Source organism: Kogia breviceps, chromosome 19 (assembly GCF_026419965.1).
Source record: "Kogia breviceps isolate mKogBre1 chromosome 19, mKogBre1 haplotype 1, whole genome shotgun sequence".
NCBI lineage: Eukaryota > Metazoa > Chordata > Mammalia > Artiodactyla > Physeteridae > Kogia > Kogia breviceps.
Genome location: NC_081328.1, coordinates 33616524 through 33635132, shown reverse-complemented (window position 1 = coordinate 33635132; position 18609 = coordinate 33616524). Strand labels below are relative to the sequence as shown.

The window sequence follows — 18609 nt, the reverse complement described above, 5'->3', positions numbered from 1 at the left end:
AACTTTGGCAAATTGTAAATGTGCTATACAAAATGTTTTTATTACTGTTAAGGACATAATCATAAGGAAGGAAAAGTTGGTGGTTAGAAAATATTTTCATAAACTTTAAAACAAGGTATCAGTGTGTACTGTTACTGGTAAATCTGATGTGACAATCCAAACTGAAAAATATGGGCAAATTAGGGGGCAACTAGTTTACAAACTTTTCATGAGCTCTTTCTAAAATTAAAATAAGGAATGCTGTTACTGAAGATATGACCATTAGATGGCAGCATTAGGTGAGATTTAAGATCCAACTGACAAAGACGTCAATTGAAGGTTGCTTTTTGCATGACTACTCAGAAAGGCGGGTAAGACTGATTTCGTTTCCTATGTGGCAAATGAAAACTTTATCTCTTCCTGACATCACTGCAAAAGTAGTGTCAATTTCTACATTCTTTCAAAAAATGATGAAAGAAATGTTCACATATTGAGGTGTGGGGAAGTATTCTGGCTTATACATGATTTAACTCAAATGTTATGCGAACTAAAACAGCCTATTTGTGGCCTATCAAACATATACTGTACATATGCTTTAATTATTTAAGAAAAGGATGCACTGACCAGAAGTAAAGAATGTCCTTGTTAAAGATAAAGGTGAAATGCCTCCCTTCCTGGGATACCAATGCTGGTAACTCACTCTCTTGATGATAAAACTCCCTTCCCAGGTGTCAAGGCCATACTGACTCACTGTGTACATGCTGATCTGGCTTTTTTGAAACCTTGAAGGAATGTATCTGTGACTTGTTTGATGTTATTTGTTCTGACAAGATATAAAACTGTGCTGAAAACCATGCTTCTCCAGAGCAGTTCCTCAGAGATATCCAACAGGCTGTCTCCCAGGCTATAGTCCTCCACTTGGCTCAAATAAAATTCTTTTCATTCCAATTATAGATTGTTTATTGATTATTTTCATCGACAGATCATCATTTAATTGCCTTTTAGAGGCTGTGGGAATATTCTCCAAGAGGCCTCACTGGCCCCAAAGGGACCCACTTTGATCACATTCTGTTACTAATTGCCAGTGTTTCTTTAGACCTCTCCTAGTAAAGAGAGCAAGGCGCTTGGATCGCCAAGGCAGGACTCTAGTTCTGAATAAAGAAATGAATATTAGTAAACAATTAGTAACCTAGTGAACAATGAGGAGAAAAACACCAGAGGTACTTCTCATACAAACCGAATCATCTCTGTCCATCGAACAGCTTCCTGAAGCTCCATCAATCTCTCTTTATATTGGTTTCTCTCCATTAGAACTCGGGCCATTTCTACTCTAGTAAACCGCTTCCTTTGGGCTGTGGGAATATCACTCTACAACGAAAAGAAGACTACAGATCACTCTGAGAGTCTGTAACTGTTTTAGTGTTATCGCAGACTTAAGTAAAATTTTTAAGCTTTTAACATCCCTTAATTTCTAATCTAATGAATAACAAAGAAAAATGGCCTAATAAAAATAAAATCATGGGGCTTCCCTGGTGGCGCAGTGGTTGAGAGTCTGCCTGCCGATGCAGGGGATGGGGGTTCGTGCCCCGGTCTGGGAGGATCCCACATGCCGCGGAGCAGCTAAGCCCGTGAGCCACAACTACTGAGCCTGCGCGTCTGGAGCCTGTGCTCCGCAACAAGAGAGGCCACGATAGTGAGAGGCCCGTGCACCGCAATGAAGAGTGGTCCCCGCTTGCTGCAACTAGAGAAAGCCCTTGGACAGAAACGAAAACCCAACATAGCCAAAAATAAATAAATAAATTTATTTAAAAAAAAAAAAAAAGAATAGTGCAGATTTTGAAGAAAAACAAAAAAGCTGTTATCTCTATAGATTTAATACACGCGCCTGGAAATGTTGTTCTCACAACAGTATTTTAAGTTCATGTTCTATAACAAATGCTAGTTATTCAGAAAACAATTACAAGTAATTTCCTAAAGGGGTTCATTTATCTCAAACTACCAATCTACATACACACTCAAAGCCAGAGAAAAGCATAAAAACTTGTTGGTTAGCTACCAAGGTTGGCTAGCTACCAAGGTACCCAATGCTAGGAGTCACTAAAACACCAAAAGGAATATAACAAGATGGAGACAACTGTATTAACCAGAATTATGATTAGGGAGAATAAGGAATATGAGCATGGTAAGACCCCAAAGGGGCATGCTCAAGTCAACTTCCTTCTACTGCTGATTTCTAAAGGCTCTTCTGGAGAGGAAGGTTGGGTTAACTGTAGGGCTTTTGTTTTGCTGAGTGCGGTATGCACATTTTGAATCAAAGCTGAAAGGCATGGGACAGTAAGAAAGAGGCTGAGCTTAGCTTATCCCTCAGCAGTCTCCTTTGTCCTCCTGCTGCAGAACTTAACCTCTCCTTTAAAAAAAAGTCAAACAACAAATGATCAAAGGATTTTGAGTTTGCAACACAGCAATCCCACTACTAGGTATATACCCAGGAGAATCTCACTGTAATGTTCATAACAGCATTGTTGGTGGTAGTAAAAAGCTGAAAATAACCTGAATATTCATTTACAAGAAAACAGATACAGAAATTGTAGTAATTCATAATGGGATATTATAAAGCAGTAAACATGAATGAACTATACCACTATACTACAACTAGGGTAAATATAAAAAACATAATACTGAGAAAAAGAAGCAAGTCTCCAAGGCTAAATACATATAAAACACAAAAATAGTGAAAATTAATCATACCTTGTAAGCATACATACATGTGTGGTATGATAAAATTTTTTTTTTTTCAAGTTAAGAAAATGATAAATACAGCATAGTAGTTTCCTCTAGAGGGAAGAGCACAGGGTATCTTCAATGTTTGATAATGTTCTAGTTCTTAGGTTAAATGGTAGGTTCATAATGTTAATTTATTATAATGTTGATAAGTTATCATTCATAACTTACATGTTACATATATTTTTAAATGTATCAAATATTGTATAAAAACACAAATAAGAGATTGAAGGGGCACAAAATAATCATTCTGATGAGGACATCCATATATCTCAAGTTTGATGCTTGACCAGCAAACACCTGTGATAGGAATGATAACATAGCTACTGACAGAATAACTAGCATGCTAATAACATTGGCAAGAAGTTCATATTTATTCTTTTGTATTTATATGTTGACAACAATATGGGCTAATTGCCTAGTATTAAAGTTTCTAGACTTCATCTTTTTATGTTTAATACCATTAAACTATTTTTATTCTTAAAGCTTTCATATATTTCTAAGTTAAAATTTGAAACAAAACAAAAACAAAAAACTCCAAAATATGCCACCTGGTCCTTGAGCTTGAATATGCAAACACAAGTCGGAGCACAAAGCCACGGAGGAAAAATGAGCACAATGCGTGTAGCTAGAAAGCTTAGCATCTGGATACTATGTGGGAGCATGATCTATCCTATTCATGATCATAAACATGATTTTAACTTTTTCTTTTCATCTTTATAATGCTATACCCAAAGCTTAATTAACAAGATTTCCCCAAAATACCAAAATATGGTAAGTTAAGAAAACAAGTCCAAAATTATAAACCTACATCATCATCATCTTTTGCTTTTTGCCTTGCATCTTCAGCTTCTGCACGAGCTCTAGTGGGGGGTAAAAAACAAAACATGTTATTTGAGTTGACTTCACCTTTTTAAAGAATAAAGAACAGGTCAAAAATTTTAAGTACCACTAAACGATTATTTTTCTTTTTCCAAACGGTATTTAGCTGCTTTCATTTAGGAGAACATTATTATAGCACTGTTCTCAGAAAACCAGGCATTAAAGAAAAGGAAAATAATGAATGTTTACAGTTTCCTGATTAGCAATATTTGAACAGTTCTTCTAACTTCTTTCGCATCATGACATGCACAAAAAATTATAATATTCAATAAATGGAAGGGTCTGTTCAGAGCAGAGGCAACCAGCCAAGCACTTAACCCTATCCCAGGCAGCTCTGGGGCATTCATGAGAGCGCTAAAGGCAGCAGTCTCAGGGTTACACCTATAACCTTGATGGCACACTGGCAAAGCTTGTTGGTTTAGAACAAAATAGTGAAAACTTACTTCCTAAGCTCTTCCTCCAATTCTTTGTTCTTCTCCTCTAGCTTCAGCTTGGCTTGTTTCACAGCCTCCAACTCCCCTTGCAGCACGTCTTTCTCACAGGTAAGTTCATCCACTTTTGCTATCAAATCATTCTTCACTACATTCAACGCATTTCTAAGAAACACATATTTCAAGAGCACCATTACAAGTAAATATTCTTTCTATCTCACAGCTTATTTCTCTTGTAGACTAAAGTAACTACAATCATAAAGCTAAATAATGACTGAAACCTTCAAAGGTATTCTACCTGGTGTTGTCTGTAGATAAAGGTTTTAAAAAAACCCCACAAAGCAATGGTCTGTTTTCTTATCAAACAAAGAATAAATGGAGGAACTTCCCTGGTGGTCCAGTGGCTAAGACTCCATGCTCCCAATGCAGGGGGCCCGGGTTAGGTCCCTGGTCAGAGAACTAGATCCCACATGCTGCAGCTAAGAGTTCACATGCTGCAACTAAAGATCCTGCAAGCTGCAATGAAGATCACGCGTGCCACAACTAAGACCCAGTGCAGCCAAATAAATAAATAAATAAATATATATATATATATATATATATATATATATATATATATATATATATATTTTAAATGGATAAGGCAAGACAGACCACTAAATTATTAAAAAGTCAGAATTAAATAAAATTAAACTTTTAACAAATAGCATCCAGGACTTCCCTGGTGGTTCAGTGGTTAAGAATCCACCTACCAATGCAGGGGACATGGGTTCGATCCCTGGTCCGGGAAGATCCCACATGCCGTGGAGCAACTAAGCCTGTGCGCCACAACTACTGAAGTCTGTGTGCCCCAGAGCCTGCGTGCCGCAACTTCTGAGCCCACGCGCCGCAACTACTGTAGCCTGTGCGCCTAGAGCCCACGCTCCGCAACAAGAGAAGCCACCCCAATGAGAAGCCTGAGCACCGCAATGAAGAGCAGCCCCCGCTCGCTGCAACTAGAGAAAACCCGCACACAGCAACAAAGACCCAACACAGCCGAAAATAAATAAAGTGGTTAATTAAACAAACAAACAAACAGTATCCATAAGGGTACCGTTCTTAATAAGTTCTGAAAAGATATTATCTAATCAACAAAGTAAAATTAATCCTTGAATTTACCTTTAATAATTAATAAGAAAGTCTAACCTTGAAAAAAATGAAAAAAAAATCTAAGATCTAGCTCCTTTTGGGTATTGTGGATATAGAACCTCATTAGAGCTACATTCTGTTTTGGTTATACACAGATATTACAAAGTTGCTCTGACACAGCAAATTAACAAAGGGGCCTGATCTGCTTTTCCACATAACTCAGGACCCCGCTGCACTAAACAAAACTCCAATGTGTTTGAGGGCTTAAGTAAGACTCCACAAATTGCCTCTATGGAGGAGAGTTCTGAAGAGGTGAACCGCATATAGATTAAAAACATTTATGCAGAAATAAAAGAAGCCCCAGGAGGAGAGAGAAGAAAATAGATATCCCAGGGGAGGGAGCAAAAACCACATAGGACACATCCAGAAGATTAAGAGAAAGGCATGGATACTTGCAGGGTAGAAAGGAGATCAAAATCTGTTTCTGAAAAGAACAGAGTAATGAAACATACCATCAGTGAAATTAGGTCCCATTAACTATTTGCTTGTGTACGTGTGTATGCACAAGCCCATACACAGAGAAGGGGAAGGACATGGGGTAGTGAGACTGCATTCGTGCTATGTTAAATTAAAGATGTGCCATTGAATTGGATGAGAAGAAAATTCAGTATCTTTTGTTCCCTGTTAAAATTTTGCATATACTTACTTGGTTTCCAACAGTTGTGTATTTTCCAATATAAGATTCTCAACTTCTCGACCCATTCCTATCAAAGAAAAAAGATTAAAACTTTGAAAATAAATTTATTAAAATTATATAAACTTATAATAAGCTATAGTCACAAATATTATTTTATAAATTTTATCTGTCCTTTAGTAATCTCATTTTGTCTATAATTTCATTTTATGTATCTACTTGTATGGATTATAAAATTATAAATAATTATCTACCACAAAACAAAGCTAAAGATTTTCTTAGTTGGTATTTTGCTTCTCATAGGTAATATTTCAAAAGAATGAAGACTTTTCTGCCAAATAGTCTAAAAAGTAACAGTATTTAGGGGGAAAAAAGAGTAGCATTAATATGGATCAGAAATCATTTCTAAATCACACCTGTTATTGCAGGATTTTGCCTAAAAATTAGGTCTTATTAATAGAGAACAGGAAGAAACAAGAAAGACCCCAATGCAGATGAAACCTTACCAAAGAAATTATGGTCTTAAAGCCCATGCATTCCATGTAAAGCAAAAACAAAGAACAAGAAATGTTTTATGTAAGAAACAGAATGAAAACAGATCATTAATCTGTAATTTTAGGCATGATATGAAAAACATCTGAAATCACAATGTCATGATTTAATGCATAATGATGTGCAAAAGACAGAAATCAAGATGATTTCCTTCATTCATAAGGATGTTCTGATATGTTACCAACTCTTTTGCAAAATAAAATTGAATATAATTAGAGTGAAAATCCCAGATCAATAATATAAAGACTTCTTCAAAGTGCCACCTCTGAAATGATGCTTAGGGATCAATTTATACAATCATGCTTAATAATTTAATGAGTACTATAAGGTAGGCGGTAGAGCATTCAATGCAAGATCCAATGTAGTGATCTTTAGGGAGAAGAAAGCTATTTACTTTGCTACTCACAAGAAACTGAAGAAATCAAACAACACACTAGGGAATATACCTCAGAAAGTTACAACAGAGCAAAGCAAGCACAACAAAAAACCCATCACTCCACTAATATTGGTAAATCACATACAATGGAAGTAATATTCATAACCCACCTAAAAAAGGAAGTAAATGTCTCTAATGAAAACAATGTAAGTTAAAGGAGTTAACATGTCCCTTTATTTTAAAAAAGAGGTAATATTTCAAATAACTTAAAGATAATTTTAAACGCAACTAATCTAGGAATGCTAAAAGTTCAATGCTCACATATGGACTCATAATTTGTCTGTATTATAATTACCTCAAATATTCTTAAAGAAGAAGGTACTTCTGCCATGAAGAATAAATATCAGAAACAGTAGCTTATTTAATCATCTACATATTTCCAAAAGCTGAAAATAAAGACAAACTAAAAGTTTCCAAATTCCAACTTAAAAATGAATTTTGACAAGATACGTTGAAATATTTGCTTTAAACACTAATGTTAACTTTTCAATAAAGTTATAGAGTCAAAAGAAATATGGTTAAGGTTGGGTGAAAAAAAGTTTATATAATGACTATGTTTGCTAAACTCTCAAGCACATAGGGAGATAAGCACAAAAGCTGAAAATATTTGCAGGGGGAAAAATAGTTGAGCAGAAAAAAAAAAAAAGAGAAAGCATTAAACAGCAGCCAAGACCACCTAGCTTAAAAAGCAGTAATATTAAAGTATTTAAAAGCATACACACCAGAATATTCCCCTGGGTAAGCAGCCCAAGAGAAAAAACGAATGAGAATCTCAATTAGATTGTTTTCAGAAAGCAAGATCTACACTCACTTATTTCAAAATGAGAGAGGAGCCAATAAAATTGAAAAGATATCGAGAAACCAAATACAATAAATTATAAATATTATAAATAGGAAAAATTTTTGAAATATGTACTCTATGGAAATCATATCCTATAATGTAGTTTCTAGAGTTTATACCTTCCCAATGAAGAGTTCTCCTAAAATCTAGTGTATAAATTTAATATATAACCAATAGGATTGTCCAAAATTTTCACTTTGAAATGTATCAATAAAAACTAACTAATAACTACAAGAAAAACATAACTTGAAGTGGCCCCATTTCTATTCATGACTTCAACTAAGCATAAACTTAGGTCTGACATATTTGGAAACCTTACCTATTAAAACAATAAAAAAAACCTGCCTGACGGTTTTAAAAATAGACATCTCATTTAGATTTTAGCACTGATTCTCAAGCTGGTCCATAGATGGGCTCTGGATTATCTGTCACTTCCTTGAGAAAATATGCAGTTTTATCTATTTCTGTATGTGTATTTTTCCAAAACTACACTACTCTGTTACAAATTCTCCTGTAAAGGAGTTTTAATTCCAAAAGGTAAAGAAGCATAGGTTTAGAGGTGAAACAAAACTATTAAAACTATTTAACAATCCATTCGCTTAGCTGCTGTGCTATGTGCCAAAGACTCAACAGCAAACAAAAGATATAGTTGTCTTTGCCACACTGAGCTTATCGTTTAGCCAGGGAGACAGGCACACTAAAAAACTACAATAAAGTATTATGAAGAGTTGCATAATAAACTTCAGTGCTATGGGAATATGTTTCCAGACAACTGAGCTTTAACTAGGGGATCAAGGCAGAACTCCTAGAGGAGGATATTCCATTTAATCAGAGGCAAGAAGGAGATACAGAGACAGATACATAGATTTTCATTTTTAAGAAAGGAAGCAGGGCTTCCCTGGTGGCGCAGTGGTTGAGAGTCCGCCTGCCGATGCAGGGGACACGGGTTCGTGCACCGGTCCGGGAAGATCCCACATGCCACGGAGCAGGTGGGCCCGTGAGCCATGGCCGCTGAGCTTGTGCATCCAGAGCCTGTGCTCCGCAACGGGAGAGGCCACAACAGTAAGAGGCCCGCGTACCACAAAAAAAAAAAAAAAAAGGAAGGAAGCAAACAATCCTTCATGACTGGTTTTGAGGGAAGTGAGAGAGATTTAGGATGGAGAATTGAGTTGATGGTGAGGTCATTCATTGAGTTAGTATATGCTGGTATAAGAACAGCCTTTGGGGACAGGACAATAAAGAAAGATGTTGATGAACTGAGCTTTAGGCATATCAACTATAAAGTTCTACGAATCATCTTCAAGATGTCTAATGGGCTGTTTGGAAGTAATAGTCTGGGGCTGTAGAAAAAAATCTTGGACGGAGAGAAAGACTTGGGAGCAATTAGCCATGAAAGCCAAGAAACAAGAGCAAATAAGACCTCCCAAACATGGAAGCAAGACTGGGCTAGGAACATCTGAAAAATGGGTGGAGAAAGAGGATCCTGCAAAGAAGACAGAAAAGAAATAGTCAGAGGCAGGAAAGAAAGCAGGGAAGCCTGATACCACAGAAACCCAGCAAAGACCATTTTAAAGACAAATGCTATTTGAGAAGTCATGTGAAATAACTTAGAAGGAACAGCTGGATATAGCAAACAAGAAGTTGTTTCAGGGAAGGTTAGTGTGGGGCAGAATGCCAGATTGTAGTCAGATGAGGTGCAAGCGGGACTGGGGAAATCCTCCCAGTTAAAAGTAGCCACCCTTTCAAGAAGTATTTGTTCACTGGTGTATCACAAGCATCTAGAATAGTGCCAGGCACATAACAGACGCCTACCTCACCGATATTTCTGCAAAAAAGCACGCCTGGAAATGGGAGAAGAGTAAGTGATAGGGTGGAAAGGTACTAAAGATAGGGAGTCAGAGGAGGGCAGTAGTTTTATTTTAAAATGGAAAAGACATGAACATGTTTAAATGATAACTGGAAAAAAAAAAAAAAAAAAAAAAAAAAAAAAAAAAAAATGATAACTGGAAGAAGTTAGTAAAAATAGTGAAGTTGAAAAAATAGAATTTAATCAAGAGAAAGAAAATCTCAAGAGTAGGATGTATGAATGTATGATTTTCAAGTTCTAGAACGTGGCCATGGAGGCTAAGTGACTAAAGTGAATAGAGAAAAGGATCATTGGAAATAAAGTCAAGGGATGAGACATCAATCAAGATAAAGGACCAACTGTGGGGGATCACCTCTTTTAAATTATTAAAATCTGAAAAAAATAATCTAAATACTGACTACACACATAATGATTTCAAAAACAAGGGAAGAGTTTTATAACAACACAGCAATTAGAAAAATGAATAATGAGTTATAGAAATGGACTATGTACTTATTTATCAACCAAAGTTCATTTAAGGAACTTTGTGAGAAACAATTTTACTAGTTTAACTATGTTCCATTTAGTGAGTATTACACTGCAATTACTATTGCTGAACTGACCAGAAGAGAAGCCAAGGAAAAACTATGTGCCTTGGAGATGTCATTTAACATCTTTGACCAAAAGTATTCATGTAGGCTTAAGTCACTACACTTAAGGTGATATATTAAAACTTCTAATCTGGAACATTCTAAAGATAAATATATCAATATCTGCAAAAGGGAAAAGACAGTAGTTTACAGTCTATTTCTTTTTTTCAAAGTGGAAAGGAAATCAGAATTTTGCTTTTAACCTATTTATTATGCTTCATTTTCTGACTTAAAGAATGGAAGCTTTTGGAAAATACTTGATTTAAAAGACCACAATTATTTCTAAGTACTATGTGGCTTCTTAACTCTACAGGGAAGGAAGTTTGGGGCCAATAACATCAATAATGATATTATTCAATATTGGATTATAAGGAAGCAGAGTGTACAAAGAACATTTAAAAAGTACTTCATTCTGGTTAAAAACAAAGGGGAAGCAAGAAGGAATTTTTTTTTAGATGATGTATATTGATTCTGGTGGTGGTTATACAACTCTATGCATTTGTTAAAACAAAAAATTGAACTTCACTGTATATAAATCTGAATATAAGTTTAAATATTAAAAAATTCTTCTTTCTAACATTTTTTTGCATCTGCCCCTCAATTTTTGCCAGGGAATCAGTTTCTTAAACCAATCAAATCTTAAAAGGAACTTTTCATGCGTAATTTAATCTTAACAAAGAGTATAAATGTAAATGTAAAAATGGAGTGCTCCTTAAGAATTAATCTTTTAGCCTTTCTTGAGAAATGCAAGCTCATTCAATTGCATCCAATGTTTTACTAAGACTTTAATGGTGGGAGTCTATGTCTAAGTAAGTTTTATTTATGTACTTTCAATCTCTCTTACTTTACATAAGACTGTGAGGTCTGTTTAGACAGAATTTGTATTTCCTTCAAAAAATACTTGTCGGGGACGTAACTAGTAATCAATAAATTTAACCAATGAATGCAAGTAACACCTCTCTAGGTTCACAAGAACTGACAAACAGCACCTTTTGAGAACAGTGTAATCTGTACTGAATTTACACTAAGGGATACAAAAAATGTTTGGAGACCAGAATCTATCCCAAAGGCATAGATTTTTTTTTAATACTATAACATTTTCAATATCTGTAAGGTCTTAAGTTGTAAGAAAGGCACACCAAAGCTAATTGACATGTCATGTAATATTTTTTTTTGGCCACACCTCATGGCTTGAAGGATCTTAAGTTCCCTGACTAGGGATTGAACCTGTGCCCCTGCAGTGGAAGCACAGAGTCTTACCACTGGACATCCAGGGAAGTCCCATTCATGTAATTATTGTTGAAAGGAACTTTAGAGATCACCTAGAGCAGAGCAAACTTTTTCTGTAGAGGGCCAGATGGTAAATATTTTAGGCTTTGTAAACCACATAATCTGTTACAGACAACATAACTCTGCTGTTGTGGGGTAAAAGAAACTATAAACAATCTGTGAAAAATGAGTGTGGCTGTATGAACTCTATTCATACACATAGGAGGTGAGCTGGATTTGACCCAGGAGCCGTAGCTTGTCCAACCCTTGAACTCTTGCCCAACTCTTTCTTTTTATACACAAAAAAACTAATGTCCAGAGAGGTTAAGCTATTTGGCAAAGGCCACCAGATAAATAGGAGAAGAGCCAAATGCATTATCCTTTTCAAACCAGATATTCTTCAACAATACAAACTCTAAAATAATTACATTTCCCAAAGAGCTAAAACAGAATACTCTGTGAAATCTCAGAAAAATCAAGTGTTATAATTTCTTATTTAATTAAGGTCAAGAGGATTCAATGAACGCTATTTAAGACAGGAATTAACTATCCATCAATCCATAAATCTATACATCTATACATATACCCCATATATACATATATCACTGTGCTTCTTCTATGTAATACTGTTCTCAGAATATAGCAGGAGTTCAATAAATTGTGTGACATGAATTCAAAATACAAACTAAAATGCAATTCAATTCTAGGCACATCCATAAGTGAAGATATTCTCATTTAAAACTTTCATTATCTCAAATAATACATTCTTATTAATTATGTAAAAGTGGAATAACTCTGCCCCACCTGACAGTTAGAGATATTTTAAAGAAATTTTCAATTAAATCATTTTAAAAATCTATTTTTAAAACAGTATGATACTACTTCAGATAAATTATCATACCTAGTAAATCTGCTCCTTCATCCACATCTCCAATTAGACCTGAACCAGCTGAAGATAGTTCTTCAAAGAGAGACTCTGTATTGCGATCAAAAGCTTTGTTCTCTATGCCTTTGGTGGGAGTGCTAGGCAGAAAAAACCAAAACCAAATCAACAAATATGTCAAAGATGTTTTCAACAGTGCAAAATGAATACAAAAGGCTAAGTTACATAGGAATTTTTTTACCTGTAATTTACATTTAATATAAAATATAATTTAAAAGGATTTCTCAAGGGTTTCATAAGAGATTCCCATTAAACTCCACAGAGAGAACTGTTGACGAATATATAGAATGTTTTTGTGATGAGATCCTAGCAAACACAAACAATAAATGGCAGCTAAAAGAGAGCACTACTCAGCATTGTTCAGGCACTGGACTAAGTCCTTTCACAGACTACTTTATTAAAATCTTCACACCTACTCTACAAAAGATCTGCTGCTATTATCCCAACTTTACAGAAGAGGAAACTAAAGAGGTTATGGAATTTGCCAAGATCATCCAGCAAGTGAGTCAAAGAGGCAGAACTCAAACCCAGGCAGCCAGGCTTCAGAATCCATGATCTTAACTACCATGGTCCATGTTGTCTGGGTATAAATTAGCATGGCCATTTTATTTTTCTTTTAAGGGCAACTTGGCAGTATCAAAATTTAAAATGTAAATACCCACTGACCCAAGAACTTGATGTTAAAAAAATTCCTACAGGGAAATCCCTGGCAATCCAGTGGTTAGGACTTGGCGCTTTCACTGCAGTGGCTGGGGTGCAGTCCCTGGTTGGGGAACTAAGATCCCACAAGCTGTGCAGCGTGGCCACAAATAAAAAAATAAAATAAAAAATAAAAAATCCTACAAAGCCCCTGTCACAAGAAGGCAATTATGTATGTAAAAGGATGGTCAGAGCAGCAAAAAGTTGAAACAACCCAAGTGATCATTAACAGGGCACAGATGAAATAAGTTATGGATATACCTAAAAGTTTCAACTTTAAAAACATTAAAATACAGCTTTAGAAATGAAAGAAACCCATTATATAAAGGTGCTTTTTATAAAGCAAGTTGCAATACAGTATGTATAGTATAAGCCCTTTTTGCAGGGGTATGGAGGAGAATGGGGAAATGTACATGTTTATGCATTAGTGTTACATTAATAGAAAAACGTCTGCACAGGATTTCCAGTTAAATACGATGGACATAGTCATTTATCACCCAATAATTCAGAAACTCAACTAAAATGACAGTAAAGGAATTTAAAAAGTATACACCCACAAGGACACAGGGAACAGAAAAAGAAACTACAGCAGATGAAATGTGAACAAAATTATATAAGATGGAAAACAGATGGGCAAACAGTAGAAATTGATTTAACAGACCAGACAAAGCTTCAACTTAAGCCATTAGTGTTTAGGAAGGAAGTCAGATTGCTGCCAGAACCCCTGAAAGGCTCAGGAATTGAAGGAACCAGCAATCTGCAGAGAGAAGCATGCAAGAGGGAACATAAGATAGAGGGATGTGATGAAAGACAGCACAAGAAGCTATATGAGACCTAAATCCAGCCCTCCAGGACAGTGAGACCTCCCTTCTCTGGCATTGCTCCCTGAACAATGGAAGCCAAGGTTAAATGAAAACTGGAGAATCAATGTCATTTACTTACGTATGAGCAAAACAGCCAGACAATCGAAGAAAGCCTGTATCATAAAATTGAGTCCAAAACACTCAGAGTAAAAGGAGACAGTGAATGTAGACAGCAGCAAAAACTTAAAAAAAATTAATTTTATTTTCATAATAAAGTTACATCCATAAGAGAACTATAGGGTGTTATAAAAAGTAACTATCCAAGAAAAACAAGAAACTTTTAGAAAAAAAAACTGATGAGGGTTGAAAGAGAAAGTTGAAGAAATCATCCAGAAATTATATAACAAAAATAGAAGAGACAGAAAAGAGGGGAAAAAGGGAATTATGAGGGTCAGTCCAGAATGTTCAATATCTACCTAATAAGTATTCCAGAAAAAGAGAAGAAAAGACAACAAAAAGGAGAAATAAGAGAAAATTTCTCAACTGGGAAATATGAATTTCCAGATGAAAGGACTACTGCAGATACAAAAGAAGATGCCTACACCGAACATGTCATCATGAATTTTTAAAAAGGAACAAACAAACAAAACAACAACAAATAGGGATAAAGTAAAGATCCTAAAAGCTTACAGAGAATATATTAAAAAAGCAAGAATCCAAATGGCAACACTCCACTAAACATGACAATGAATTAATGTCTTCACAATTCTGAAGAAAAACTTCTGAAGATTTCCCAACTTGGAATTCTATATCCAGCCAAACTATCATTCCTTTAAATGACATTTATCACATTCAAGTTCTCAAAAAACTTACTTCCAAAACAGCCTTTGCCAGGAAAGCTAGTAAGAATATATTCTGTCAAAACAAAGGCATAAATCAAGAAGCTAGATGTCATGGTATCCAGGAAACAGAAGATGGAACAAAGGAGAGAGGTGAAAAGAATTCCCAGCACGAAAATGAGAGCAAATTCCAGGACCAGAGCAAACACAAAAATGTCTACATTGGAGAATGGTAATAGAAGGTTCCAGGAAACTGGTTTTATTTCTATTTGGCCATTTTGAGAATGTTTACATTTATGATTTGCAGGGTATCTGTTAGTGAATTAGTGATAGGTTATGTAGAAACCTAAGCAAAAGAAACAGAACAAAATCAAAAAAACCCCGAGGCTTTACTAAATTAAAGAAAAACAAAGTTGTAAAAGAAAGGAAATGTAATCATAGTGTATTCTGTGGCTAGGCTGTTATTAGTATTTATATAATCGTAATGATATAAACAATGAGTGTTAATTTAACATAAACTGAGATATAATTATATTGGGAGGATGAAAGGAAAGATGATGGTTTAAAGAGCTATATCCTTGTCATCTTCCACTATAAAGTTAATAGCTAATATTGAAGCCTTTTTAAAACCAGGACTCCTCATATGATCCACAGAATACAGAAAATGATTTGAGTGACTATTTGCTCAATTCTCCCAAAGAAAGTATATAGCTAGTACTGATCTAGATGCACAGGAGTATAAATATTTATTTATTTATTTATTTTTTGGCTGCATCGGGTCTTAGTTACAGCACACGGGATCTTTCGTTGCAGTGCGTGGGCTTCTCTCTAGCTGCGGTGTGCAGGCTCAGTAGTTGCAGTGCACAGGCTCCAGCGCGTGTGAGCTCTGTAGTTGCAGCACGCAGGCTCTCTAGTTGTGGTGAATGGGTCCAGCCGCCCCACAGCATGTGGGATCCTAGTTCCCTGACCAGGGATTGAACCGGCATGCCCTGCATTGCAAGGCGGATTCTCAATCACTGGACCACCAGGGAAGTCCCTGCACAGGAGTATAGCTAACTCATTATATACAAGAGGTGCCTTAGGGCCTTAGGACTTGATTTTCTCACTGAATCCCAACTGAGAAACAGAGAGACCAAGGAAGAACAGCATAAGGATGTGATCTAGATACCTAAAGATAAATACCCAAAGAGATCTGAGAAGTGATAGAGATTGCCTTTTGGGAATGGGAATGAGGGGTCAGTAGGGGTAAGGGCCTACTATTGCCCTTCATATTTTGTATTACGATTTGACCTTAATAATGCCATTCATGCTTTAGTCTAATAAAAATGTTTTTGCTTTTTAAAAACAGGTTCAGAATGACAAGAGTGCACAACTGTTAGTAAGTAGCTGCATCTCTTAGGTTTAGGAGAGGATGAATAAGAAGCAAATTTCACTTTTCACACTCTGCATTGTTTAATTTCTTACATAAACAATAAAGAAAAAAAATATTTCAATAGAGCACAGCCTTTGAAATCAGAGTCCTAGATTGAATCCCAGCTCCACCTCTTGCCAGCTTGGTAATCTTGGACAAATTACTGTACAACTCTGAGCTTCCTTATCTGTAAAATGGGGGTGAAGACATCAACCTCATAAGGTTATATAATTAAGATAAAATTATATAAAACAATAATGAAGGTAACAATAATGTTAGCTAACATTTATTGAACTGGACACTTTGCCAATGATTTAACATATATTGATTCATTTACTCCTTACAAACATCTGAAGTATTATCATAATTCTCTTTTATGGATGAGGAAACTTACCTCAGATTCAAATCCAAGTCAGGATTTGAATGCATGTAGTCTTATTCTAGGCTCATGTTTTTTAACCACTACTGCATATAATGTCTAGCAGTGATCAAAAAAATGGCATATATTTTTATGGTCATTGTTAATTAATTAAAAAATAAAATTTATGGAAGAAATTAAAAGGCAGCAGCTCTTGTGTGACATTCTTGAACATATTTCAGATGATCTTCATTAAGATGATACATACCATTCTCTTCTAACCTCTAAATAGCCTCCCCATATAAAATGAGACTAAAATGAGACTAATTTCTTCTAGTAATGAGAACATTACAGTTTTGAAGAGAATATATTGCCTTCTTCCTGATTGGGGGAAGGAATAAATTTTCTTCAAATTATATTCTCCCCACTTTTGCTGTTATGTTTTTCCCAAGTTCCACAAAGTAGGGACTGCTCCTTGGCTGTCTTTTTTCCCCATCCGTCCACGTGCTCCTAGTCCCTGATGCTGTAAAGGTAACACTTCACAGAAGATTTAAACTATGTACAATACCCAGCTTCAAAAAAGAGAAAACTGAAAAATAATATCAACATTTCTTCAGCAAAACATTTGAATGCATTTTATCTGGTCAGAGACCAGGGGACAACAGTGTGCTTTGGGAGAGGGGAAAGGGAAGGATAAGATGTCCTAATCGGGCTTTTACAGTACCTTGAGCCTTTATATCCACTGAGATCTTTGTCCATATCCAACTCAGGAGTGGATTCAATGATTGCCTGAACTTCTGACTTCTCTTCATTTTCAGCAGAGTCTTAGGAAAGAACAAGATAAAAAAAAATAATGCATATGGGTTGTAAATACATCATTTGATCATAAAAAATGTTTTAAAGTTGATTCTAGGAAACACAAGGTTAGATAGACAATATGTCATATATTCAATTAACAGTAAATATGAGCAACTAAAAAATAACCAAAGAAAGTTTTCATTTGTGTTTCTTTGGACACAGTTCAGTGTACACCAGGCCAGAACTCACTGTTTTCATTGTATTTAAGGGGTGAAATACAGAGAAATTAAAGACAAAGACTAATGACCTAAGGTAGGGAACAGAAAAAGAATGTCCTCCTGCCTTTCAGGCTCTCAACCCCTCAGCCACTGCCCCACCACTTCTCTCTCTAAAACTTTATTTAATCATCACATCTTAAAGCTTATTTACAATTGAACAGTTTTATAAATCTATGGCAGCAACACCCCAAAGATGTCATATCCACATCTGGATTTATTGAATACTTTGTCAGTATGTCAATAACTAGGGTCACTTACCTGTTGATACATTTCTAGTTTCTTGGACTACCTGTACTTCAATATGCTTGCTTCTCTCTGACTTATCTGGTGTATCTGCAACCTTCACAAATCCTTCATTCTCTTCATGTAAGGGAGTATCACTAGGAATTGCTGCCACATCTGAAGCAGTTGTTGATGCTGGAGTGGTAGCTTTAGATCCTCCCTGGCTAACGTCAGAAATTTCATCCTATGAATAAATATAATTAGGGAAAACATTCTGATAAGTAATTTATTTAAAACTATCTTTTAAATGGGTTAAGAAACTTGAAAGAAAATTCTATTAAAAACAGTAAGTCACTGATTACCAAAGGAAATCAATAAATAATCTCTGCAGATTATTTTCAAGTAATTGGGAAATATTTAAGCAATCATATTTTTCCAGACATACATGAGATTCTTCTAAATAGAAGACCTGAAGATAAAAGTAGAGTGGCAGTATTAACAATAAAATCATACATTACTGTCATCATCAGAGTTTGTAACGGCAGTCCTAATTTGTAAAATCATTTGATAATAAAGACTTGTTTCCAAACACTTAGAGCATGTACTGTGTGGTAGCTACTCTAAAATAGCAATGGAATAACAAGATTCTTAATCTCAGGATACAGTTTTGTAAACAGTGTTCTTAAAACATCCTGCGTCTAGGGAATTCCCTGGTGGTCTAGTGTAGTGGTTAGGTCTCCGTGCTTTTACTGCCAATGGCCCGGGTTCA

The 18609-nt window shown here is 35.5% G+C and overlaps 1 protein-coding gene across 6 annotated transcripts in view; it reads right to left on the bottom strand.

Annotated features, from left to right (window-relative positions):
* The window catches only part of SPAG9 (sperm associated antigen 9), a 150866-nt gene that overhangs the window by 29426 nt on the left and 102831 nt on the right, over positions 1-18609 (bottom strand). For all 6 annotated transcript variants that reach the window (XM_059047189.2, XM_059047186.2, XM_067022163.1 and 3 more), the window contains 7 exons: positions 17877-18084; positions 17267-17366; positions 12391-12512; positions 5908-5965; positions 4086-4238; positions 3572-3623; positions 1217-1347 (listed from right to left, as the gene is read on the bottom strand). In XM_059047189.2, coding sequence (XP_058903172.1) covers positions 1217-1347; positions 3572-3623; positions 4086-4238; positions 5908-5965; positions 12391-12512; positions 17267-17366; positions 17877-18084 — 824 coding nt within the window. The remainder of the gene's footprint in view (positions 1-1216; positions 1348-3571; positions 3624-4085; positions 4239-5907; positions 5966-12390; positions 12513-17266; positions 17367-17876; positions 18085-18609) is intronic.